At 39.4% G+C, this 26,235-nt stretch overlaps 1 protein-coding gene and 1 pseudogene across 1 annotated transcript; both read left to right on the top strand.

The window, feature by feature from the left end:
* Window positions 1-1,434: 1,434 nt before the first annotated feature.
* LOC104855849 (olfactory receptor 4C11-like) lies at window positions 1,435-15,013 on the top strand. Its single transcript, XM_019206194.1, is given in 3 exon segments — window positions 1,435-1,506; window positions 14,042-14,906; window positions 14,908-15,013. Coding segments are annotated over 2 exon segments (927 nt in total). The 5' UTR covers window positions 1,435-1,506; window positions 14,042-14,085.
* Window positions 1,476-21,252, top strand: LOC104855860 (annotated as a pseudogene).
* The last annotated feature ends 4,983 nt before the right edge of the window (window positions 21,253-26,235 follow it).

Below are 26,235 nucleotides of genomic sequence, written 5' to 3'. Positions count from 1 at the left end.
AGAAAGCTTGTAGGGTGAATTAGCTCTGAAGACCATTGCGTTACAGAGGGGAAACAGGCCTTGCTGCAGGATTCCCGAGAGTCTCCCCAAGCCGGTGGATGCTGCAGGCGGGAGGATCCCTGAGCTCTCCAGAGTCAGCCATCTGCACACAGCACCCTGGGGAGTGGCTGCTGGGCAGGGTCTCCGGGAAGCGCTGGCCCCTGGTAGGAGCCAGGCAGGGGTCTGGGGTGAGCTCTGGGGTGGGCCAGCCTCCCACTCCGTGACTCTGGGTCCAGTGCAGAAAGATCCGCCCAGACACCCATCGCTTCCCTCCGGACAGTGCTCTTCCGGTCACAGGGACCTGAATGCCGTGAGATCTGCACCATGGACCACCTGCTTCTCAGAGTAAACAAAGAACGACTTTAGTCTGCAGCCAGAAGGACAGAGCTGGCGTGTATCACTGTCCAGGGCTCTGCCTGCAGCGTCCCTTGGGGAAGCAGCTCCAGGTTCCAGGCCCTGCTCTGTGCCAGGTCTCAGCTCTGCTCCACCTGTCTTAAGACTTCTAGGGAGCCTCTTTCCCTCCCATCCCTTTACTCAAGGGACTCTGCCCACTCCCTGTCCGAGTCCCTGGGGCGTCTTCGGACTCCAGTCCCAGCTCCTGTAGCTGGGATGCAGGAGCCGCCTGAGTGGGATGCTCTAGTCTGGTCGCAGCAGGCACAAAGTGGGGAGGAACTGTCATGTGCTCTTCAGGTTCCCCGTGGGACGTATCCTGTGTGACACAGCCTGGGAATGTGGCTTGCCAGGCAGGAAGAATTGGGCTGATTTCACTGTGCTCACTGAGGACTCTGAAAAGAGGTCTGAGGAGAGGAGGGAACAAGAGCTCATGTCTGCTGAGTATGATGTGGAGGGGCTTTGAAGGGCTTCGCTGGGACACCATCCACATCCAGCTCTCCGGTTTCAAGCTCGCACTCCAGCTGTGTTTCCCGGGCCTCTGGAATCCTACAGCCACCCCAACCCAGGGTGAGGTGGGCCATCTCCCCCACCCCAGTCCCACAGCCTCACTCCCCCCGGGACTGTTCGGCAGCTTTGCCTTCTGCTGTTGCCCACCAGCCGGCCAAGCCCTCTTCTCATCCCTGTGTCAAAGACAGGCAGACTGAGGCCGGGAGATTGAACAGCGCACCATCAGGAGACAAAGCTGGGCATGAAATCGACCCATGTCAACCTCACTTGCTTCACTCTTGAGATTGTGACCTAAGCACCTTATCTTCTAATATTTTCAAATAGCATTGCTTTCCTACTTTCCCAAGAGGTTGCATCAGGTTTTTCTAATATTAATAATAATATTAGTTACAGTAATAATAAAATCCATAATATTTTCGTATTATATATGGCAAAGTATATATTCCTATTGGATTTGCAGATGAAGAGCTTGGATCCCAGTGAGAAGGTGTCGTCCCTACAGTCACACAGCTAGATCATGGTGAACCCAGGAATCAGCCTGAGGCACCCACTCTCCCCTCATCTGAGGTAAGAAGAAAACTCCTCTCTCTTCATCTGGTAAAAGGATCTCATGTGAAATTGCCTTTTCTGTTCCTGAGTACTTCATATGTGTTTCTAACTTGTCAACTATCTTCCTGTAGCTTGTACATTCACACACAAACACACACACACACACACACACACGCACACTCTGTATCTGGAATGCAATCATTTCTCCTTATAATGTTTCTGATATCAAAATCACGAAGACAAAAGTGTGTCATCCACCAAAATTATAAGTAATTTAAGAAAATTTTTAAAATTAAATCTTCAAATATATGTTACTTTGTGCCATCAAATGATTAAAATTATAAAGATTACCTTGGAAGTTTATTTTATTCTTGCTATTAAATTTATACCATGAATGGATTATGTAGTCCAGAGAAAAATATGTCATTTAAATCATCAATACTGGGAAATGGTGTTTGAGAGTCCTAGCTATATTATTTGAAATTTAAATGTGACTTGGAAATTTGAAGCCTGTTATTTTATTCTCATATTTAACATTGGAAATTCATTAATACTTCTTATGTTCCTACTGTGTACAATGTGTAGCCATATCATCCCCAGTCCTTGTAGGATTAGGTCAGTAACTATTTCTAATCCTCTAGTTACTAGATGCCTGACTGTGTTAAACTACTTCTTTAGTTTCTAGGGAAATATTAATAGTACCATATCATGCATTACATTAAAAGGAAAACTTTCATACTCAGCACATGTTTCAACACATTGTAATGAGTATTTAAAATTATCACTATAACTTGGGCCATCATAAAATAAAAATTATTAGCCAAAATGCAAAACAGTGAAGCATAATTTAAGAAGCTCATTTGAAAAGACAAACAGTAACTACTTGAAATCACAGGAGAATAATTTTGGTGGATTCATCTGACAAAGTGTTTGCGCTGTTTTACACCACGATTACGCCCTTGTTCAACGCCCTCATCTACATGCTGAGGAAAAGACATAAAGAAACCATGAGGCAAGTGTGGTGCCACCACAGATGGTTTGAGAGGAGTGGAAGCCTCTGCTGCCGAAGCCCATTGATCAGTTTTTAACCACAAAATCAGAGTCATCAAACGCAGCAGGAGCCGAGAGGAAGGATGTGGCCTTCAAAAATCACCAGAATTGGGGAGAAAAGTCCCCCTCTCGCTTTCTGTTTTGCTGAGCCTGTATCCATGGTCTTGGATCAGTTTTGACATCTGCAACTTACTGGGCCCATTATGACCCTAAATAATCATGAGCATGGTGACAACATTATCAGGACAAGTTACGCACACTGCACAGCTTAGCAGTGGCCATGAATTGATTGAGAACAATCAGGCAGTCACGAAGGTGCAGGTGCAGACATTAGGAAGGACTTCAAGAACTTCTCCATGAAGTGGCAAGAGGGATAGAATAAATACATTTAAAGTGAGGGAGAGTAGTTTGAGGGGATTCATAGCCATATGTCTTTTACTGTAATCATTTTTTAAAACATGTAAGTACAGTATTCACCCTACTTTTAGATCATACTATGCATCTGTTGTATGTTGTAACTATTTACACTAAGAAATTATGCTTCTAACATAAGGCAATGCAATGTAATTATGCAAAGCACTTATGTAATTATTTACTTTTATTTATTTGAAGTTATTGTAATCAATTATCAGTACTGTAGAGTGATGTATTTTCCTAATGAGAATTTTCAAATTGGGGTAATGATATCCTCAAAATGTGGCAATAAAAATGCTCACCACTCATGCCCACAGAGAAGCAGCAGTTTGAACAACTACCCTCCTACACACACACCTTCGCAAGAGTTAAGGAAACCAGGTAAGACATTGCGGCACTGAGTGTGTAGTACAAATGTCAGAAAAGATACCCTGAAGGAAATAGGAAGAAGTTTTGCTTTTTCTATTTCCCTGATCCCTGATCCTAGAAATGGAGAAAAGTGGAGGAAAAAGTGGAAATTTAGCAACGCACTTTGCTCAAGACTTAACACTGTGGCTGCCCAGTGAAATCTAGAAAAGTACAGACCCTCCTGACCCCATATAGTGGTCTTGGCAAAAGTGGATTCAGGATACAGGATGCTCTCAGTGGATGCAAGAAGGAGACCTATCCCAGTGCTCAGAAGCCTCTGCAGACTGGAGTTCAGGTCCACTCCATATTGTCAGACCCCCATGGGCACAGGCTTCAAATTGGTCCCTGAGGACATAGAGTCCAGGCCAACCCCATGTGCCCGATGGATGGATCCTACTCAGAGGATCTAGATTTCAAGTGAAATTGCATGCACCCACATTCAAGGCCTGCTCACCTGTTGAAGAAGGCACAAGAGCAGCTCCTTCACACACACACACACACACACACGCACACTCTGTATCTGGAATGCAATCATTTCTCCTTATAATGTTTCTGATATCAAAATCACGAAGACAGAAGTGTGTCATCCACCAAAATTATAAGTAATTTAAGAAAATTTTTAAAATTAAATCTTCAAATATATGTTACTTTGTGCCATCAAATAATTAAAATTATAAAGATTACCTTGGAAGTTTATTTTATTCTTGCTATTAAATTTATACCATGAATGGATTATGTAGTCCAGAGAAAAATATGTCGTTTAAATCATCAATATTGGGAAATGGTGTTTGAGAGTCCTAGCTATATTATTTGAAATTTAAATGTGACTTGGAAATTTGAAGCCTGTTATTTTATTCTCATATTTAACATTGGAAATTCATTAATACTTCTTATGTTCCTACTGTGTACAATGTGTAGCCATATCATCCCCGGTCCTTGTAGGATTAGGTCAGTAACTATTTCTAATCCTCTAGTTACTAGATGCCTGACTGTGTTAAACTACTTCTTTAGTTTCTAGGGAAATATTAATAGTACCATATCATGCATTACATTAAAAGGAAAACTTTCATACTCAGCACATGTTTCAACACATTGTAATGAGTATTTAAAATTATCACTATAACTTGGGCCATCATAAAATTTAAATTATTAGCCAAAATGCAAAACAGTGAAGCATAATTTAAGAAGCTCATTTGAAAAGACAAACAGTAACTACTTGAAATCACAGGAGAATAATTTCGGTGGATTCATCTGACAAAGTGTTTGCGCTGTTTTACACCACGATTACGCCCTTGTTCAACGCCCTCATCTACATGCTGAGGAAAAGACATAAAGAAACCATGAGGCAAGTGTGGTGCCACCACAGATGGTTTGAGAGGAGTGGAAGCCTCTGCTGCCGAAGCCCCTTATTCAGTTTTTAACCACAAAATCAGAGTCATCAAACGCAGCAGGAGCCGAGAGGAAGGATGTGGCCTTCAAAAATCACCGGAATTGGGGAGAAAAGTCCCCCTCTCACTTTCTGTTTTGCTGAGCCTGTATCCATGGTCTTGGATCAGTTTTGACATCTGCAACTTACTGGGCCCATTATGACCCTAAATAATCATGAGCATGGTGACAACATTATCAGGACAAGTTACGCACACTGCACAGCTTAGCAGTGACCATGAATTGATTGAGAACAATCAGGCAGTCACGAAGGTGCAGGTGCAGACATTAGGAAGGACTTCAAGAACTTCTCCATGAAGTGGCAAGAGGGATAGAATAAATACATTTAAAGTGAGGGAGAGTAGTTTGAGGGGATTCATAGCCATATGTCTTTTACTGTAATCATTTTTTAAAACATGTAAGTACAGTATTCACCCTACTTTTAGATCATACTATGCATCTGTTGTATGTTGTAACTATTTACACTAAGAAATTATGCTTCTAACATAAGGCAATGCAATGTAATTATGCAAAGTACTTATGTAATTATTTACTTTTATTTATTTGAAGTTATTGTAATGAGTTCTCAGTACTGTAGAGTGATGTATTTTCCTAATGAGAATTTTCAAATTGAGGTAATGATATCCTCAAAATGTGGCAATAAAAATGCTCACCACTCATGCCCACAGAGAAGCAGCAGTTTGAACAACTACTCTCCTACACACACACCTTCGCAAGAGTTAAGGAAACCAGGTAAGACATTGTGGCACTGAGTGTATAGCACAGATGTCAGAAAAGATACCCTGAAGGAAATAGGAAGAAGTTTTACTGTTTTTATTTCCCTGATCCCTGATCCTAGAAATGGAGAAAAGTGGAGGAAAAGTGGAAATTTAGCAACGCACTTTGCTCAAGACTTAACACTGTGGCTGCCCAGTGAAATCTGGAAAAGTACAGACCCTCCTGACCCCATATAGTGGTCTTGGCAAAAGTAGGTTCAGGATACAGGATGCTTTCAGTGGATGCAAGAAGGAGACCTATCCCAGTGCTCAGAAGCCTCTGCAGACTGGAGTTCAGGCCCACTCCATATTGTCAGACCCCCATGGGCACAGGCTTCAAATTGGTCCCTGAGGACATAGAGTCCAGGCCAACCCCATGTGCCCGATGGATGGATCCTACTCAGAGGATCTAGATTTCAAGTGAAATTGCATGCACCCACATTCAAGGCCTGCTCACCTGTTGAAGAAGGCACAAGAGCAGCTCCTCTGCAAGGATTCCCACAGCAAGCTTTCTAACCACCTGCCCTGCTGCTGAGGTACACCCACAGCCCTAGAGTCATTCTTAGTGTTGTCTTTAGAAACTTTAAGGTGCTGGAGTAGAAGTCAGCAGCAAGTCACACCTCCTCTGGAACCTGGAACCCAGAAAATGACTACTTAGAAAAGATAAAGAGAAGGAGAACTTCAAGAATCAAGAAAGAGCCTGCAGGAAAGCTAAAAAATCACAAAGGAACAGAAGACAATCCAGAGGAAAAAATGAATCAGTCTGAAATGCTAACATCAGCTCCCAGGGCAAGGAGGGGAGCTCAACTCTACAAGCACAAGGTGAACATGGAAAGAACCAAGAAAATCTGAAACCCCATCAACAAACAGCAGTCAGGCAGCACTAGCCCCAGAAAAAATCCATGATTACTGTAGCCTGCAACACAGGGTGGGGTTTTTCTTTGAAAGTGACTTCCTCTTCCTGGCAGGCAGTGGAGAACAGAAACACTGCAGTGCCATGGTGTGCTGGAGCGCTATAATCAGGAGCCATTTTGAGGAGGGTTTATTGTTGAAGATCCAGCTACTCCAGGAATTAGGAGTCATAGAACCATCACTCTTCAGGGTCTCTGAGATCATCATACCACAGTGACTATGGCACACAGCCACAGAGGCAGCTGTGGAGAGAGGGGGGACTCATTACAGGGCCCCTGCGAAGTTTAAGCAGTGGTGAACTCAGGCAGTGGACACAGTGGTTGGCAGCTTCTTCCTCTGTGATGGGGAGCAAGGCCTGTATGTTCTTTCTGAAGGAACTGTGTTGCAGAAGTCTGAGATTGAGGTGAAAGCAACAGGAAAACTAAAAAGATGTCATCTGTACCCCACACAAAAGCACAGGCAAACAAGCATACCTGCTATCTGTGTAGGTGATACTTCTGTATGGAGCATGCAGTTTTCATGTGTGAAGACTGCCTTGGGTGTGAGAGTTACAGCAAAAATTAGTTTTGTTGTTGGTGTTTTCATTGTAGTTCTGATAGGAATTTATTTCTCATGTTATCTTTTAGGTTTTGTAAGCAAGTACACAGCTGATGTGAAACTGTTGATGTTTATTCTAAATGCACAATGCATATTAAGAATTTAATACTTTGTTCTACTGATATTTTGTGTTTCTGTTAACTATACATTGTGTAATATAATATGAACCTTCTGACAAAATAGCAAGACCAGCAAGATATCAAGTAGGTCCTACAAAAAGGCCAGGGAAGCAAAACACACGTGCTCTCAGTGTAAGCAGTTAAGTGTGTGTGAAACATGCCATTCTCATGTATGAAGGCTGGCTTAACTGTGATAATTGAAATAAAGATTTTTTTGTAGAGTGCTATTAGTATTTTCATTGTACTTCATATAGGGATTTATTTCTGTTGATCTTTTTAAGACTTTGTACACCAAGGAACGGTCAATGTTGAAAATTTTGATGCTTTTTAGAAACATTCAATAAATATTAAAACTTCAATGCTTTATTTTTAAAACACTTTTTCCTGTTAAGTCCTTATTGTTTAATACAATAAAACTCATAAAATTAAAATTAAAAATCCATCCATAGAAATATTCTAAAGAATAAACGTGGGTATTATACACCCACATTTATGTGTCTTTATGACAAAATTGGCTTCGTGCCCCACTGAAGAGGAAGTGGAAATACAGCAAACCCAATTATGAGTCATTGTTCCTCCTTCACATTTGGTGGATTTCAATACTGCAAAGAAACTACCCAGCTGTTATTGGAGGGAAATTGCGAGACCAAACACTTTGAGAAGAAGGACATGTTTAGATTAATTTTTTTCTCCTTTTCTTAAACTTATTGGTCTTTTTTTTCTTTTGTTTTTATTGTTTGTTGATTTCTCTTTTGTTCTTATGTAATTCTATTTACTTTTTAACTGTTTTTTCTTTTTCAATTTTTATCTTTTGTTAGTGCATGTTTGCAGTACGTCATGATTATACTCCTCATGAGGACTGATACATGTTCATAACACATCTTAATTTTTAATTCTTTAATTGAATTTTTATTTCACTTCTCTCTTTCTCACCTTCTTATTCTATATTCCTTTTTTAAATCTTTATTTCTTCCATATTTCCCTTTACCCGCCTTCTTTATACTTAATATTATTATCAACTTTATTAATTTTTAGCATTTTACTTTCTGTTTTATATTATTAATCTTCATATAGTTGTTGCTTTTAATTGGTTTATATGTATTTCAATGCCTGGTTTGTCACTGTATTATCAACATTATTGCAATGTTTCTTCCTCCTCTCTGAGTGGTGCTGGGGATCAGATCCTCAAAAGAAGGCTGAGCACTAATAAGACCCTCAAAAAAAAAAAGTAGGAATGGGGCTGGGGATTTAGCTCAGTGCTGCTACCACCTGCCTCACAAGGGCAAGGTCATGAGTTTGATCCCTGGTACCCTCCCAAAAAAAAAGTAGAAAAGATTTTCCTCCCAAAGGATATACAAATCTCAGTGTAGAAAGACAGGAAATAGAACAAGGCAGCATTCCTCCTCCATATTTCTGCAATTTGTCAGTAACTGAATATAATGACATTGAGTGATTAATGACTTCTCATAAGCCATAAATAAGTAGCTTGAGGAGCTAAGGATGACAATGCAGGACATAAAGGAGCAATTGAGCAAAGAGATACAATTCTAAGCAGAATGAAACAGAAATTCTGGAAACGAAAAGTACAATAAGTTAAATAATAAACTCAATAGAGTTGCTCACCCATCCATACAAAGGATCAAGAAGATAAAATTTCAGGACTTGAGGGTAAGGTAGAGGAATTATTATACACAGATACTAAGAGAGAAACAAGACAAGAAATTATGACCCAAACATCCAAGAATTGTAGGACATTGTTAAAAGACCAAACTTACAAATTTTTGGTGTAAAAGAGGGCTCTGAAGTTCAGATTAATGACATAAACAATCTATTTAATGCAATACTAATAGGAATTGCTCAAACTTTGAAAAAGATGTAGACATCCAGGTATAGGTGGCATTTAGAAACCCAAACAGACACGACCAGAAAAGAACTTCCCAATATTGCATCATAGATAAAATTGCAAGAGAGCTGAACAGGAAAAGAATATTGAATGCGGCGAGGTAGAAAAAACAAGTCACTTGTAAAGACAAACACATTGAAATGACTTCAGACTTAGCTGCAAAAATATGAAAGGTCAGGAAAGCATAGAATGATGTATTTCAAGCTCTGAAAGAAAATAATTGCTAAGCAAGATTATTGTATCCTGCAAAGTGATCCTTCAAAATTGAAAGAAATTAATGACCTTTCAAGATAAGCATAATTAAAGAAATACATTAGCACTAAATATACATTGCAGAAGACATTTAAAGGAATCCTACACAGAAAAGAGAAAGAGTGGAGAAAACTACTGATAAATAGGAAAGAACATAACACTACACAAACAACAAAATGACAGGAATTAGCACACACTTTTCTGTAACAACTTTGAGAGCAAATGGTATTAACACTCCAATTAAAAGACACAGATTGGCTCACTGGATTAAAATAAACACTCAACTCTATGCTGCTTGCAAGAAACACACCTTACTAACAAAGACACCAAGCAGACTGAGAGTGAAAAAGTGAAAAACATTATTTTGTGCAAGTAGAACCCCAAAGCAAGCAGGAGTACCTACACTCATAATGGTAGGGCTGGCTTTAAGACAAAAATAATTAAATGAGACAAAGAAGACCAGTGTATAGGGGAAGTAAACAATCAACCAACAAGTTATCATAATTGGAAATTATATGCACTGAGCACTAATGTACCCAACTTCATAAAATCCCCACACTACCCAACATAAATAGATTCATAGATCCCAATACAATAATAATGGGTAACTTCAATAATCCATTCTCATCAATAGATAGGTCATCCAGACGAAGAAGTCAACAGAGAAACTTCAGAGTTAAATGACAGCACAGATCAAATGCGCTTGATAGATGTCTACAGAACATTCCATTTAACAACCACAGAACATACATACGTTCTTCTCAACATCTCATTAAAAAAATCTCTAAAATAGGTCATATTTGGGGCCATAAAGTACATGTCAGCAAATGCAAGACATTGAAAATTTTCTTTCAATTTCAGATCATCAATGAGAAATCAATGAAAAGGGAAATCCAAATAAGGGAAAACATCACATGGTTTGAAATTAAGCAATGCACTTCTAAATGATCAGTGGTCTTTTGGAGAAATCAGGAAAGAAATTAAGAAATTCCCAGAATGAAGTAAAAGTGTTTCCTATATTATTACATTAGTTGTCTGTTTTAGCACATCCTTACTTTTCTACTATTCCAAGATGCTCATTTTTCAGGCACTCTCAGGCCAGATCTCCCAGTAGGCAGTTTTTTTAAGGCTGTGAGAATGCGTTTGGAGAATAATATTAGAGACACAGAAATCAACACTAGAAGGTTGTGTTTTATTCTAGCCCCTTAGTGTCATGTATCGCCCAAATTAATATGTTTAATTGTAGGAACAAGTTACCAATTATTCTCATAATCTGAGATAAATTGAAAATTAACTTCCTTATCACATCTGGCTCATGTTCTTAATTGGGAGGGAAGGGACACTTCAGGGAATGATTTCCCCAGGCTCCTGGACTGGGCACCGTTCATACTAAATACACATGCAGGGAAGGTGAATGCCAAGGACTTCTTAGGGAAATGCTGGATTGAGCTCCGTTTCAGCAAGTGCTGAAAGAATCTGGAACCAATTTAGTTTCCTTCCCGCATGCAGAGGGGAATGTAGACTTCTTTGTGAAATCAAAGAGATCCTGACTCCAGAATGATCACACATTATCAGACCCTCTTCAAAACTTCTCCTTTGAGTAAGTAGCCTTCAAATCATTTTGGGAAGGAAAGTGGGCAAACGAACATTATAACAGCTCATTACTGTCTTACCAAAAATCCTAAGATTTGTAATTAAATTATGTATATTCTTTATGTAGAAGATGGGTCAGACTAATGTTGTAGTTGATAGCTACACCAGGCACTTGAGGAAGGATAGGCTGATTGGGTATGAGATGCTTGGGGGTGTTTCACAATCTTATAGTGAGCAATGGAAATTAAAGTCACTCACGGTATTTTCCGATGGAAATAGAGGCTACTAGGCATGGCTATTGATTGACACATGGAAGTGGAAGAAGTAATCAAACAAAAATAATGACATCTACTGAGAATTTCAAGATTTGATTCACGAAGGTGTGTGGGCACAGGGCAACAGACCTCTGTTCTCCTCAGTGAGAACTAAGCATAGAATGGTATGGGGCATAACTGAATTGAATCTTTAGAAAATCTCTTAATTTTGTGAAGAGGCTTCATGCTAGCACACACAATTCTTAAACCTAGTGTTCATATCTATAACTTATGTGTGCTACACAAACATGTCAGGATGTCTATCTGTCTAGATCTGTTTTTCACACAGATATAGAAATACAGATCTGTATCTGTATCAAGATAGAAGACACAGATATATTATATTTCTCAGTCCATTGGCTCCAAATTAATTTTTCATTTCACTTGTTAAAGAGCTTCCATAAATATTATGCTGGAGGGCACCTGATTAAGTGAAGGTACCCATATGTAATAGTACTGTGGTGCTGCAGGAGGTAAAGAGCACAGAGTTTCATAAAATGCCTTAAAAATCCCACTGTTCACTGTGTCCACAAGAGAAGGCAGTCACGATGACGCAGTATGATGCCAATGTGAACAGCACCCTCCCAAGGTAGGGTTTACGTTTTACAACTTTATTTTATCGGTACATGTTTGCCATACATAATGATCGCACTTATCTTCAGGAATTTGTGTATGTACATAACACATCTTAATTGTAACACATTTGTGAATATTGCCAAAGTGAATGTTTTCCTCCCATCCTGAATGACAATGATTTCTTCACTCAGTCACTAAATACATTATGCTTTTAAAGAAGTCTTCTCCATGTATTTTACTCATATTCTGTTAATGAAAATGTTGCCATCCTAAGCAACGGAATCTTAATCATAATCCATAAACGGAATCTTGAATTATAATTTATGACATATGTTAGAGACAATTTCAATTTCGCACATATGTTAGAGACAATATATTCCAGAGACAACATACATAAGTGGAATAATCAGGACCTATTCCATTTTTTTTTCCTGAAAAAGACAGGATTCACTGCTGTAGAGCTGGTGTAGAGCAGGGGTGGTGAGTCTAGGGCTCTCGTACCACAGGGGCAGGCAGAACCCTCTCTGTGCACTATCCAAGTCATCCCAGCAGCCAACCTCGGATGTTCAGGTTTAATTGCAGCTTTGGCACGTTGAGATAAACAAGTGGTTTTGGGCTTGCAGTTTGGGCATCGGTCTCTAAAAGATTCGCCATCGCTGGTGTAGAGGCAAATGCATCTGCTCCATATTAATTAATATTTGTATGAAAGTTCCCTTCTTGGTTCCTTAATTCTCTTGGTGGAAGGTGGAATTGCTGCCTGTTTCACTACCAGGGAAGGGGGACAGCGTTTGCGAGTCTGAGCATCCCCCCGGCTGTGGGAATGGAATCTGGGTCAATTTCTACTTGCAGTTTATATCTTACAGTTGTGAAATCACTCCCTAAGAAATCGCAAGCACTTAAACCATCACCAAACAGATGGAAAAATGTGCAGGCTGATTCCCTCACGTTTGTCAGGGCTGTGTACTGAAATAAGTTATCAAAAATTATTTTATTCATCAGATGGGTGCAAGGATAATCAAGTGGAGCTTTAATTTCAAAGTGTTTAACTGTTAGTGAAACTGAGCTTTTTCACATTTACACTTTTTAATAAGAACATTTAATAAATTATTTATCCATGTTTAATTCTGCTGTGTCTATGACTGTGAAACTGATTTATACTACAAGGAAATTATGTTGTTCAGGTTTATATGTATATATATATATTATAGCATTTAAACACATATTTTGCTTTTGATACATTATTAGGAATACAGATATATTGTAAGTTTAAAAAGAACATTTAGTTACTATTTAACAAATACAAATAATTACTAATTCTGTTTTTATTCCTGGCTCCTCATGTGAATTCAAGGTGTGGAATACTAAACATTGTACTTAGAATTCCATTAGAATTATTAGTTATGCCTGAAGAATATCAAGATTATTTTCTAAATTCCAATGCTCACCTGAAAGGATGAAATCTGAGTCAGTGTTTTGCAGTAAGTCAGTCGATCTCCCTTCTATTTCTTATGCTAGTTTTAGTGTCTTTTCCTAAGTCATTGTGGAATGACTCAATAAATAATGACAGGAACAATTTAATTTGGGGTTGTGTAGTATAATGAAAAGTAAAATGTTTAGTAAGAGAGGGTAAATTTAGAACTCAAAAGAACTAAAAATTTTTGATAGATCAACCTGAATTAAATTTAGACAAGAGATTAAAATAAGTCTTATTCTAGATTGGAATGACTACTGTGTTCTTCGTTGTTTCATTGTTAAAAGTTTATGTTCCTTATCTTTCTCCATCTCTCTCTCTCTCTCTCTCTTTCTCTCTCTCTCTCTCTCTCTCTCTCTCTCTCTCTCTCTCTCTGGTATGAGAAGCTACTGAGCTCAAATAATGCAAAAGCCCCTAACTAACATCAACAGGTTGTTGCTTAAAGCTAATGAAAAACATGCAATTCATGAAGTATTTTCTACTTTTGCCAAATCCCCTGAAATAATCCTTCACTTTTTTTGCAGGGGCATTTTCTCCTTCCTTGTTTTCTTATTTCATTGTTTTCATGTACAATCCGATAAATGTATTAAGTGAGTGGCATAAATTCCATATTTTTCAGAAAAGCAACATAAATTAATGGCTGGTATTCTGATAGGAAGTTGTAGTTTCATGATGGAGACTCTGTATGTGTTCAGCCCCCAAATTTAGAATTCGTTTTATATTTTTTTCTTTTTTCTTGGCAGGCTAAGAGTTTCCAACCTGAGATTTCCCGATATCAAGTGAAACAATGCAGCTAAATAACAGTGTAACTGAGTTTATATTCTTAGGACTGACCCAGGATCCTCTGGGGCAGAAAATAGTGTTCTTGGTCTTCTCCGTTTTCTATGTGGGGACGGTGGTGGGGAACCTGCTCATTATCGTGACCATCAAGTGCAGCCGGACTCTGGGGAGCCCCATGTATTTCTTCCTGTTCTATCTGTCCTTTGCTGACTCTTGCTTCTCGATGTCCACAGCCCCTAGACTGCTTGTAGATGCTCTCTCTGCCGGGAAAGTCATATCCTACAATGAGTGCATGACCCAGATCTTCGTACTACATTTCTTTGGCTGCTTGGAGATCTTCGTCCTCATCCTCATGGCCGTTGATCGCTATGTGGCCATCTGCAAGCCCTTGCATTACTCAAGCATCATGAGCAGGCAAGTGTGTCTCACCTTGATGGTCCTCGCCTGCGTAGGGTCTTTTATACATTCCACAGCTCAGATCGTCTTGGCCTTGAGACTGCCCTTCTGTGGGCCCAGTCTGATTGACCATTACTGCTGTGATCTGCAGCCCTTGTTGAAACTCGCCTGCATGGACACGCGCAGGATCAACCTGCTGGTGGTGTTGAACAGTGGGGCCATCTGCTCAAGCAGTTTCGTTTTCCTGATGATCTCATATTTTGTCATCCTGCATTCACTGCGAAACCGCAGTGCAGAAGGGAGAAAGAAGGCTCTTGCCATGTGCACTTCTCACATCATTGTGGTTGTCTTATTCTTTGGCCCCTGTATATTCATATACATTCGCTCCAGGACCACCTTCCCCATAGACAAGATGGTGGCCGTGTTTTACACTTGGGACCCCTCTGAACCCCATCATCTACACCCTGAGAAATGCAGAAGTGAAAAATGCCATGAGGAAGTTATGGCATATGAAAATTACAGCAGAAATCAAAGGATGAAAAGATGGCCCAGTGTGATTACTTTACTTTTTCAGTTACACTTTGGCTGTTTAAGTATAGATTTATAATATAATCATGTCTAAGTAGTGCAAACATAAGATACTATTATGTATACCTTAAAACCCTCAAGCACTATATCTAGATATAGATATAGATATAGATATAGATATCCACTCTTAATTTCAAGAAGCATGGTTCATTGTGTCAATGGTAGATCCAGATTAATTCAAATAATTATGTACCAATACTCTTCCCATCTCAGGTTCTTTTATTTCCTTTATCCTCACCAGCTTTTGTACCCCAATCTAATTACATTTGCTTTTCTTACTAATAATCTAATAAACTGATACTCTGAGTTCCTGGTCATAAACCCGCAGCTTCCCTGAAACATTTTTTTGGAGAGCTCGCATCGGGTGCTTCGGCCTCTGAGTCTCACGCGTCTGCACCCTGGTTTAATAAAAAGGAAAACCCCACACCGTCACACATTTCAAAGCTTATGGTCACCCCTAAATAAAGCGAATTCTCTGCACTTAACTGATCCTTAGCACATTTCCAGTAAAGCAGTGAGAGGCTTCTGGGACACTCCTGTGGTGCAGGCGCTCAGGGTGTCGGCTCTGCCCATTTCATTTTATCAGTAGTCTGTGTAGGAAACGTTATGTGTTTTAAAACAGAGGCTTTTCTGGTGTATGACATTCTAAATTTATTTTTTTATTATTTTCTTTGGCTGGTGAGATGACTGGTATAATATTTGTGAGATTCTCCAAATGAAATGTTGTAATACCTGGAGATACGAAGCTATTTAACTCATGTATTGAAGCTATAGCAGAAAATGTGACTCTAAGGTATAGGAAAATAAAATAACAGATGTTGCAAAACTAAGCTAAAATATTAAACCATACTGGCAATACAATATATTTACTGAGACTGAACAGCAGCAAGAAAAAAACCTGTATTTGAAATAAAAATTATATGATCTACTTTATTTAATGAAATAAATGAAATTAACCTGATTATTTGAAAATAAGACACTTCTCTTTTGTGAGCAAATTTAAACCAGTGGTGCTGTAGGAAGATGCTTTTTTTATATTTGTGATGCTTAAAAGTTGGGTTATTTAGATTCACAAGTTAGATCTGCTAATGAAACTCTCATGCCTAAAGTTTTAGAGCAAGTGAACATCTGTGCCTTAAATGTACAAATCAAAGTTTCTGTCATGAACACCTAATGTTCTTCGACTTTGCCATATTAATGTGAATCCTAGTTTTAGTAGCTGTTAGAAAGCTCCCTCTTATTCTAAATTTTACACCTGGCTATTGAATTAGGGTAAACAATTCTAAGCACGTCTCTTGTAAAAGACAATATTTTAGTGAATTTACTGAACTAACGTAAGATGCTTTTGTGCTTATTTTGTTTGTTTGTTTCCTAAGACATAATGAAGTCCAGTGTTTACATTTCTGTCCCACAGTTGACATGTCAGGCAAAAGGACAGTCATGTATTCAAAACACAATAGCGATATGAGGCCACCATAAATATGTTTAATCTTGTCCACTGTAACAGCAACACACACACACAATGTAAACTATTTCTATTAACACTTTTTATTATTTATAAGGCACATGATGAATATAAAACTAATTTTAATACAAGAAAATGATTAGACATGTAATGTATTTAAGAAAAATAAATGATCTAGAATCAATAAGCAAACTTTTACACTAAGAAACAGAAAAGAGAAAAGCAAATTAAATTCAAAGTTAGTGGAAAAAAATAAAATAAGTTACAACAAATATCAATGTCCCAACAATGAATGTAACTGTACTGTATCCCTAAAATGTACCAATAAACTCAATTAAACCTGAAAAAAAAAGAAATTGAAAGTAGGAAATCAATAGAGAATGTTGAGAAAAATCAATGGAAATTCTTGGAAAGATCAATAAAATTGAGGAGCACTAGGTTAAGCAAACTGAAAAAATAATTGAGCCTTAAACTAAAATTGTAAATAAGTTTCAAATGGTATAATTGGGAGTGTGAAATAGGGAGAAAATGGCTAAAGAGGAAGTGAGAAGGGGGGAAGGAAATGAGGGAAAAGAAAAAAGTGAAAAAATAGAAGCAAAGTAAATTTGTAAATTTATTTGTAAATAGGGAAGGGTGAAGGGGCTGAAGGGAGTGCAGGGGTATGGGGACAAAACAAGAACCAAGGTACACCATGTACAGGTACCAGACACTAATAATAAATGTAACTGTATTGTTGCTTAAAATGGACCAATAAATTTAATCTTAAAAAATGAAACAGAGGACATCAGATAATAAGAGATAAAGATAATAAGAGGATACTACAAAAAATGTATCTCCACAAATTTGATAGTGTAAATGAAACAGCAGTTAGTTGAAAGACATTACCTGCTAGTGCTTGCAAGAGAAGAAACAGACAATGTGAATAAAACTATTAATTCTGGAAGTGTTATCGTGGAATTTTGAAGGTCTTGTGTATAGAAGATCGTGTCATCTATAAATAATGGTAATTTGACTTTTTCCTTTCATATATGCATTCCTTTTGTTTCTTTCTCTTGCCCGATTGCTCTGGCTAACTTCTTGAGCTAGTTTCAGAGTGGTTATTATTTTCTGAACTTTATGGCATCCAAACATTTCACCTTCTTCATTTCTAGTTACACTGATTTGAGTCTTTTATCTCTCTCTTTTGGTAATTTTGGCTAAGGGCTTATTGATTTAGTTAATTTTTTCAAAGAACCAGCTCTTCAATCTGTTGATTCTTTGTATTGTTTTACCCTCAATTTAATTAACTTCCACCCTGATCTTCATAATTTTCCACTTTCAACTAGGTTTGAGTTTGGATTGTTGCTGTTTTTCAAGTATCTTAAGATCCATCATAGGTTATTTATTCTAGATAACTGCTTTTGTATTGTGAGCACTGATTACATTGTATTTACAAATGAATTACAAGACTTAGAAAGGTTTGTCTTCTAGTACAAGATGAAGAAAAAGAGCATCAGAAAAGAGCAGACTTGTCTCCTGATATCTTTTCCCTTTTCCACTAAGGACACTGTTTTTATATGCCTGTTCTCCATAACCCTCCTAATTATCCATTCATAATTTTCACCTTTCTGGTAGCTTTGGTCAGCCTGATGCAATAAAGTCCTTGCTTGTATCTGATTAATTATTGAGCAGAGGAGTAGCTTGCTTTTTTGCAGTGCTAATAGAAAAAGCACAAGTTAAGTTTATTACAGTTGGGATATTGATGGCTAGCAAAGAAAGGGAGGCCTAAGAGAATAATACTCTGCAGGGTGGTGAAGTCCTACATCATACGATCTTGTCTTAAAATATACCTCTGAGGATGTCGAGGGGCCTTTTTCATTACCTTTATATGAAGAAGTTACTATGAAAAAGGATGGGGATGCTTCATGCTAATACATGGACTCTTCTAACAGGTAAGTAACAGTTCATTTCTATTTTTTTCAGACAGAAAGGCGTCACTAAAAATTATCTAGCATGATTTTAAACTTTAATTCCATAGGTCTCCTGAATGCACTATTCTCACTTACTCTGAAAAAGAACAGAAAAAAAGAACAACCCAAATTTTGTTTTAAGAGAGTATGATTACTATATAGAAAATAACTGAACACAACTGTTAGAAAAGAAACCGTTGTATCTCTAATAGCATTTTACAAGCACCAGGCTTTTGAACACTTTTATTCCAATGCAATGTGGGAAGCGAGGGACAGATGCACGGGTTCCATAAGACTTACTAGAATGTATTAGATAGCAGAGTGCAGAAAAGCTAATCGGTGCTTTTGAGTTAAGTAACTGGGCTGAAATCCTCATTAGGTGCTGTGGGTCCCAGGCTGTTCAGGAACCAGAGAAAGGTACATGGCGATCGTAACCATGACAAAGCTTCTGTTCGGCAGATCCTTTTCGTCTTGCATTGATCATTTTGAGGAGAATATTGTGTTTTACAGAACTCAATTTACTGCTGCCTGTTTCCTACATCGTATCATCGGTGAATAATTTGTAGTCAGCACACCTCTAGAACATACTTTGAAATGTTTTCTGACTGTTGCTCAGAGCAAACGCGAGTCGTTTTGCAGTATAGACCCCGTATGGCGAAAGTGATGGCAGTGTGACGTATATGGACCAAGGGAATTGATGAAAATACTTGGGTGGGTTCTCTTTTCTTCAGCGTTTCTCCCTCCCACGGTTCTCCCACGCATCATCTTATCTACCCTTGTTTCTCCACAGCCCTCCTATCCTCTTACAGAGTAATAACGAATATTAATTCTATGACATTTGGGAGCAACCGGATACACGAAGTGTAGACAGTATTGAACTCTGTGGTGACTTCGGAGTCTCATGCCAGGGAAATTTCTAGAGCATCCCCTGACCAAACCGCAGGCACCGCCGTATTCAGTTACACAAAGAAAGGGGCCTGAGGCGTGCCAATTGCGTCACACATAAGGGGCTAAAACTGCATGAGACAACACATTAACCTCCCACAGAGAGCGGCTCCTTTGTTCACAGGCCCAAAGGGAGGGCAGGGACTCTGAGTGGGCAGGCCGGGAAGTGTAGGAGCCAGTGCTCAGGAGCAGAAGGGCTTCTCACTGTGGCTCTGTGAGTGAAAAGGGAGCAGGGACGGGGCCCCCTGATGCTGCTCCCCCTGCCTCTTACCCACATCAGCACATCTTCTCTTCCTCATCTGTTTCATAAACGTAGAATTGAAACAAGAGCTCCTGTGTGTTTTTATATTTTTAAATGAAGAGAATAAGATTAAATCATATACCTTGATTTTACATTGATTAAAGCGGCAAATTTATCAGGATATGTGACGCTGAATATGGTTACATCCGAGAATTTCACAGATGGCATCTCATCCATAGCTTTATTTGAGTCTCACGAGACACAGCTGAGTGGTCACTAGCAATTGGCAACTGACGGTGACTTATAAGAAAGCGCAGATAGAATGCACCCAGTGAGTAACATTATCATTGTTTTAAAAATTGCATAATGTCATGTGCACCATAAATTAATTTGCTTACAATGTTTTGCACATTCTCAGCACCTTTGAATGTCATCCATTATGTTTTGCAGATGAGCCTCTTGCCATCTGCACCTTCTCCTCATTCACGAAGCCATGCAGCTGAACAACAATGTGACCAAGTTCATTCTACTTGGGTTGACACAAGACCCTGTTAGGAAGAAAGTAGTTTTTGTCGTTTTTTTGCTTTTCTATCTGGGGACACTGATGGGAAACGTGCTGATTATCACCACCATCAAGACCAGTCAGGCACTTGGGAGTCTGATGTACTTCTTCCTTTTCTACTTATCCTTATCTGATACCTGCTTCTCCACGTCCATTGTCCCTAGAACCATTGTGGACACCCTTGTAAAACAGGCCACTATTACTTTCGGTGAGTGCATAATCCAAGTCTTCTCCTTGTATTTATTTGGCTGCCTGGAGATCTTCATCCTGATCCTCATGGCTGTGGACCGCTAAGTGGCCATCTGCAAGCCCCTGCACTACACAACCATCATGAGCCGCAGAGTCTGTGCAGTGTCGGTGGCCGTGGCCTGGGTGGGGTCCTGTGTGCATTCCTTAGCTCAGATTTTCCTGGCCTTGAGCCTGCCTTACTGTGGTCCCAACGTGATCGATCACTATTTCTGTGACCTGGAGCCCCTGCTGGAACTCGCCTGTGTAGACACCTATGTGGTCAACCTGCTCCTGGTGTCCAATAGTGGAGCCATCTGTACAGTGAGCTTTGTCTTGCTGATGTTCAACTATGTTGTCATCCTGCATTCTCTCAGAAACCACAGTGCTGAAGGGAGGAGAAAAGCCCTCTCCACCAGCATCTCCCACATCACTGTGGTTGTCTTGTTCTTTGTACCTTGCATGTTCATCTACACACTCCCTGCCACCACCTTCCCCATGGATAAGATGGTAGCTGTATTTTATACAGTTGGGACACCTCTGCTCAAATCTCTGATTTACACACTGAGGAATGCAGAAGTGAAAAATGCCATGAGGAAATTGTGGAGCAAGAAACTGATCTCAGATGATGGGAGATGAATGGAATTTAGCAAACTTTCTTCATAGTTTTTCAATTGGCCTAAAAGTCCAGAGAAAAATACCATTTTCTCATAGTGGCTTTAATCCAGCACAACCTGGAGCTATGTGAGGCTCTTTTGGAAAAGAGGCATTAGGAACACATGCAGGGGTTCATTTGTGTTGACTTTATGCCTCAGAAGAACTGACATTGATGTAAGGACAACTGCCTTAATACTGTTCACCATTCATGTCTCTCATTCTGCACCATGTATATCTGATTTAAACAATGACACAAGCTTCACTTTATTATGGGACAATGTGCAAAGAAACCTTAAGACTTGGGTATTGTACTTAAGATTCTTACATATGTTTACTAAAAGCCAACTATAACAATGGCAGAACATGGGAAGAAAATTTACTCTTCTGATGGAATTCTTTGACTTTGGGAATAGTTTGCTAACCATGGCATCCTTTCTGTCAAATATACTTTGTGCTTTTAATTTGATTTTTTTTTTAATTTGTGGGAGTGACATGATTTCTTCTGAATCATACCAATTTTAAATATTGATTTACAATATGGGGTTATTATGATTGTAGCAAATGGAAACAGCTTATCAAAACTAGTTGAACAAAGTGAAAATAAGATTGAGAAGGGAACTGATGGCACTAAAGGCATACATTAAAAAGAAGAATCTGAAATAAGCACTTTTTAGTATAACCAGTAGCACCGGTTAACTCAGAAGAAAGGATCAATTAATTTGAAGATTAATCAATAGAGTATATGCAGAGTTAAAATATTTTTGTGAATAACAGTTTAAAAATATCTTTCAAAAATGAGCTGAGACTCATTCAATGAGTCCAACTAAGTTGGATCAGCACTGCTCCAGGTGTGGCTGAAGAGATTTACTGAAGACAGGAGACCCAGCCTGGATGCAAGTGACAGCAACCACTAGGCTTGTGGCCATCGCAGGACTAGGTCACTAAGGGAATTGGTCGCTAAATGAGGAGTCTTAGACAGAGAGTACATTACAATATTCAGAACAAATAAATGGTCAAAGAAACTCCAACTTGATGGCTTTGCTGTTATTTGCATGGCTCTTACATGCAGTACTGCAGTGCATAACAGAGCATAAAACTACAAGACTGTATTATACCATACAGTCAGCAAAAATAGTAGTATTATTGTACTGTAGAAGAAGTCACCAAAATGCCACACTGTCTCTCACTTTCTTATGTTATAAATCTACCAAAAACTGTGTGCCTCGGTAGTAAGTCCAAGCAGTCATTAAGCAGGCAGGTCATTTAACAAATAGTATCTGTGTAACCATTAGTGTCAGGAATATAGAGAAACAAGAATGCATGCATGCTGGTGATGGAAAGACAAATTAGCATGGTCATTGTGGAAATCGTATGGAGGTTCTTCAAACACTCAGCAACAGAGCCGTCACATGGCCAAGCAATCTCACTCATGGTTGCATAGCCAAAGAAATAAAATGTGTGTGTTGAAGGGACATTTGCATCCTACTTTTAACACTATTTATGAGTCAGTCACTTTTGAAGAAGCTTTGATTCATTTTCTTGGAGAAAGGTATAGGAAAACAGGAAGGGCGTGAAATGGTGTCCAAGGTTTCCTCATCTTCCTTTGTACTCCATAACTGTACAGGATAATGGGCTCCACCGTGACATTTCTATGCCTGCTCTGCCTACCACGACCACATCCTCCCCACTTCCACCCTCCCGTCTCTTCCTCCCTTCCCTCCAGTCCCTCTCCTCTTCCCCCATAGTGTCCCTGCTACTCCGATGCCATCAATGTTTCATTTTATTTTAGTTAAAACACACAATACGTTGTCTAAATTAATATCTTCGATCACAAGTACATGGTATCAGTGTTTCCCATAAACTGAAGAAGGCAAATTGAAGAATAATTTCTACATCAAACACAGCTCATGTTTCCTAATTGGGAGGAAAGGGACCCTTTAGAAAATGACTTTCCCCAGTCTCATGCATTTTACGTCGTTAATGTTAAATACCCCTCCTGGGAAGGCAGACAAGGAACATGAGATTGGATTTCAGAAAGTGCTTGATGGATCTGGACAACTTAGTACACATTCTTATTTACACGTGAGAATCTAGCAAACACCAGTGAATTGTATTTAAGGGAAATTCTTCAATTATTACAAAAGCATTTATTAAGCTCCAATTTTTTTCAGGAAATAATGGCATGAATAAATACGTTGCTTCATTCCAGTGTGCATCTTTCTACTGACAAATTATGATTGTACATATTTATGCATTAACATGATGTAGTGATAGGGACATATGGGTGGATAGAGAGATGGTAGATGAAAATGTGGAATAATTAAATCAGCTCATTTACTTATCCAGCACATCACTAATTTTGTGTGGATGGTGGAAATTTTGAAATTACTCTCAACAGTTTTAAAGGGACACACAGCATAGATCTGAGAGAGGACCAGGAAAGGACACGGACACACAAAGGGGCCAGAAGATGGGATAAAATGGGGTCAGTTGGAAGGAGGAGGAGGAGTCAAGGCCAAAACCTTTCTAAAGCAGGAAATGGGTTTTAAAAGGTCAGAAGGTTGAAAGTGGTGCAGGACAACTGGCCAATCCCATACAGTTGCAGTGGATCCTTCTATTTACTCAGGAGTTGAGTTGTGTTCTTTTCGGTTGTTCGTTTGTTTTAATATGGGGGATCCAGCTCAGGACCTTATGCTTGCCAGGGGGATGGGGCACCACTGAGCTACGCCCCAGCCCTCAGGAGTTATTTATGGAAACCCCACTGAGTTTCAGGCACCAAGCTGGACATTAAGTAAGTGTTTTCGTTATCACAGCTTTGAAGTGTATTTTGGAGTCTGTTGACGTAATGGATTCTAATTTGTAATTTTTGCTCAAGCAATTTGCCTATTCAGAATATTTTGTGGTTCCATATAAGAGTAGGTGTTTTTTTGTTCCCTAGGTCTACAAAGAGTGTCATGGTAAATTTGATTGCAATTGCATTGTATCTGTAGATTATTTGGGGTTGTCAGTGAATTTTAATGATACTGGTTTTTCCAATCCCTGAACACAAGATGTCTTTCCATAAGTTGGATCCTCTTCCATTTCTTTCATCAACGACTTGTAATTTTCAATATAAGTGTCACTCACTCCTTTGGCTCAATTTTTCTTAGGTTGGTTCTTTTGTTTTGCTTTTTGTTTTGTTTTGTTTTGTTTTTCTGTTGTGAACAGGATTGCTCTTTTGATTTCTAGTTCAAAACATTCACTATTAGTATATAAAACAAACTTGATTTTATACTTGGCTAAGGATAGCTGTTTGATCTTTAATTGCTTTTAACTGTCTGTTAGAGTATTAAATCAATTCTCTTGTTCTTATGAGGCTGGTTAAATTTCCTTAAAATACTCTCTCAGTCTATGCTCTGTGAACAAACATCTCTGGTGTCTGTCTATTCACTTCTATGCTCCCAGAAACTATCAGTAATCCTTGGGCCAAAACCTACATGTGTTTTAAGAGTGAAGTAAGAACCGAATGAAAAATGTTTAATCTAGAAATTATTTTGTGTGTAAATAGAGTTATGTGGTTTTAGAAGCAACTTTGAATGAAGAAATGGGGACAAAAACTAACAGAAAACTATGAGCTCAACTGCCCACATTTATAGCATGATAACCCTTTGCCTAAAGCCTGGAAGTTTCCAGCATTTCTTCTCTCTCTTTGTCACACACTGTCCAGGGCTCAGTCAGCCCAGGACCTCCGCAAGCAGGAGCAGAAGCAATGGTGACATGGAGGGGACCTCTAGGAAGCACAAAGCAATGGGCATTGTGTATCTGTGTGCTAGCAGTGTGAGACTCACTTTGTGGGAGTTAGGACCAGTCCGACTTATGAGCGTTCTTCCGAATGGAACTTGTTTGTAAGTCAGGGCCTCACTGTGTATGAGATCAGCCATAAGAGAAACAGACTAGCAGGCCGCCTGAGTGTGGCATGTGTTGCTCCCAAACCAAGGACACAGGAGCTCAGATCTGACATTAGCAGCATGCCCCCAGCCTCAGAGATCACATGACGGGTGCAGAAGCATGCCAAATGCACACTCTCACCTTTCAGTAAAAAGCTGTTTGTGTCATGGGCGGGGGGACCCAAGGAAAACTCTTAGCTTTGAACCTCTGCAACAATGGAAGACAAGTTTATAACCTTTGTACAGTGGCCTGAAAGGCCTGGGGTAAACACTCTCATTCCAAAAGGAAAGAACAGGGAGCTAGAAAGTAACCAGCCCCAATTCAGGCTGAAACCTAACAGGGCAAACTTGAGGTCCTGAAGCTCCTGATGCAGCACCCAAGGCACACTGCAAGGAAAAGGAGCGGTGGAGTGCACCCTGCTGAGGGCCACACCCTCATGCTTTCCTCTTGGGTTGGCTCTGACCGAGGCCTGCAGCTTTGCTCTGTGGATATTCACATTCCTGAAGCCTCTACCTTTGGGCTCCCTTCTAACTTTGATTTCCTTACCATAGATTCATAGCCTGCCTTCTCAGAGACCTCTTTTCTGGCCTCCTAGGACTTCTTTGGAAATCTAGATGGAGGTCTTCCTGTCTCTTGCCTTCTGCGCACTGGCAGAACCATCGCCACCTGGGTGACACCAGCCTCTGCCGTCAGCCTGAGCCTTAGTCAGATCCCCGTGGAGTGGACACCGAGGGCCCGAGTATCTGAGCAGCGTGAAATGAATCCCAGGCAACCGACTCCCTGGGAGGCCCTTCTCAAGTGCGAGTGCCAGGGTCTCTTCTCTAATAAAGCTTTGACACTTTTCTTTTTAGCTACAGTGGGTGGGGTTTTGCTGATTTTGAGATGCCCTCAAGACCTCTTTCACCTTGTGGCTGTACAAAATACTCACTTTCTTTTGCATGGCATTAATCTCTTCAGCAACCATACTTCTCTTAGCCACAGCTTTATACACAGTTTATTTTGGATCAATATTTAAAATTTTTAAACTTTTTTGCTCTGATTTTTTTGTCCCTAGTTTTCATTGTACACCTGTCTAAAAGCAGTCAGCATTAGTTATGCCACAGCCTGAATTTTGGGCTGCTTTGAGATGGTCTTCACAAGTTGGTCTACTGACCTTAATCTCAATCTTCTGCAAAGTCTTAGGATTTGGGGAACATGTAAAC

This window comes from Fukomys damarensis, unplaced genomic scaffold (assembly GCF_012274545.1).
Source record: "Fukomys damarensis isolate Sample0158 unplaced genomic scaffold, DMR_v1.0_HiC HiC_scaffold_62, whole genome shotgun sequence".
NCBI lineage: Eukaryota > Metazoa > Chordata > Mammalia > Rodentia > Bathyergidae > Fukomys > Fukomys damarensis.
The sequence above is the reverse complement of the archived record's forward strand: the minus strand, read 5'-3'. Positions and strand labels throughout refer to the sequence as shown.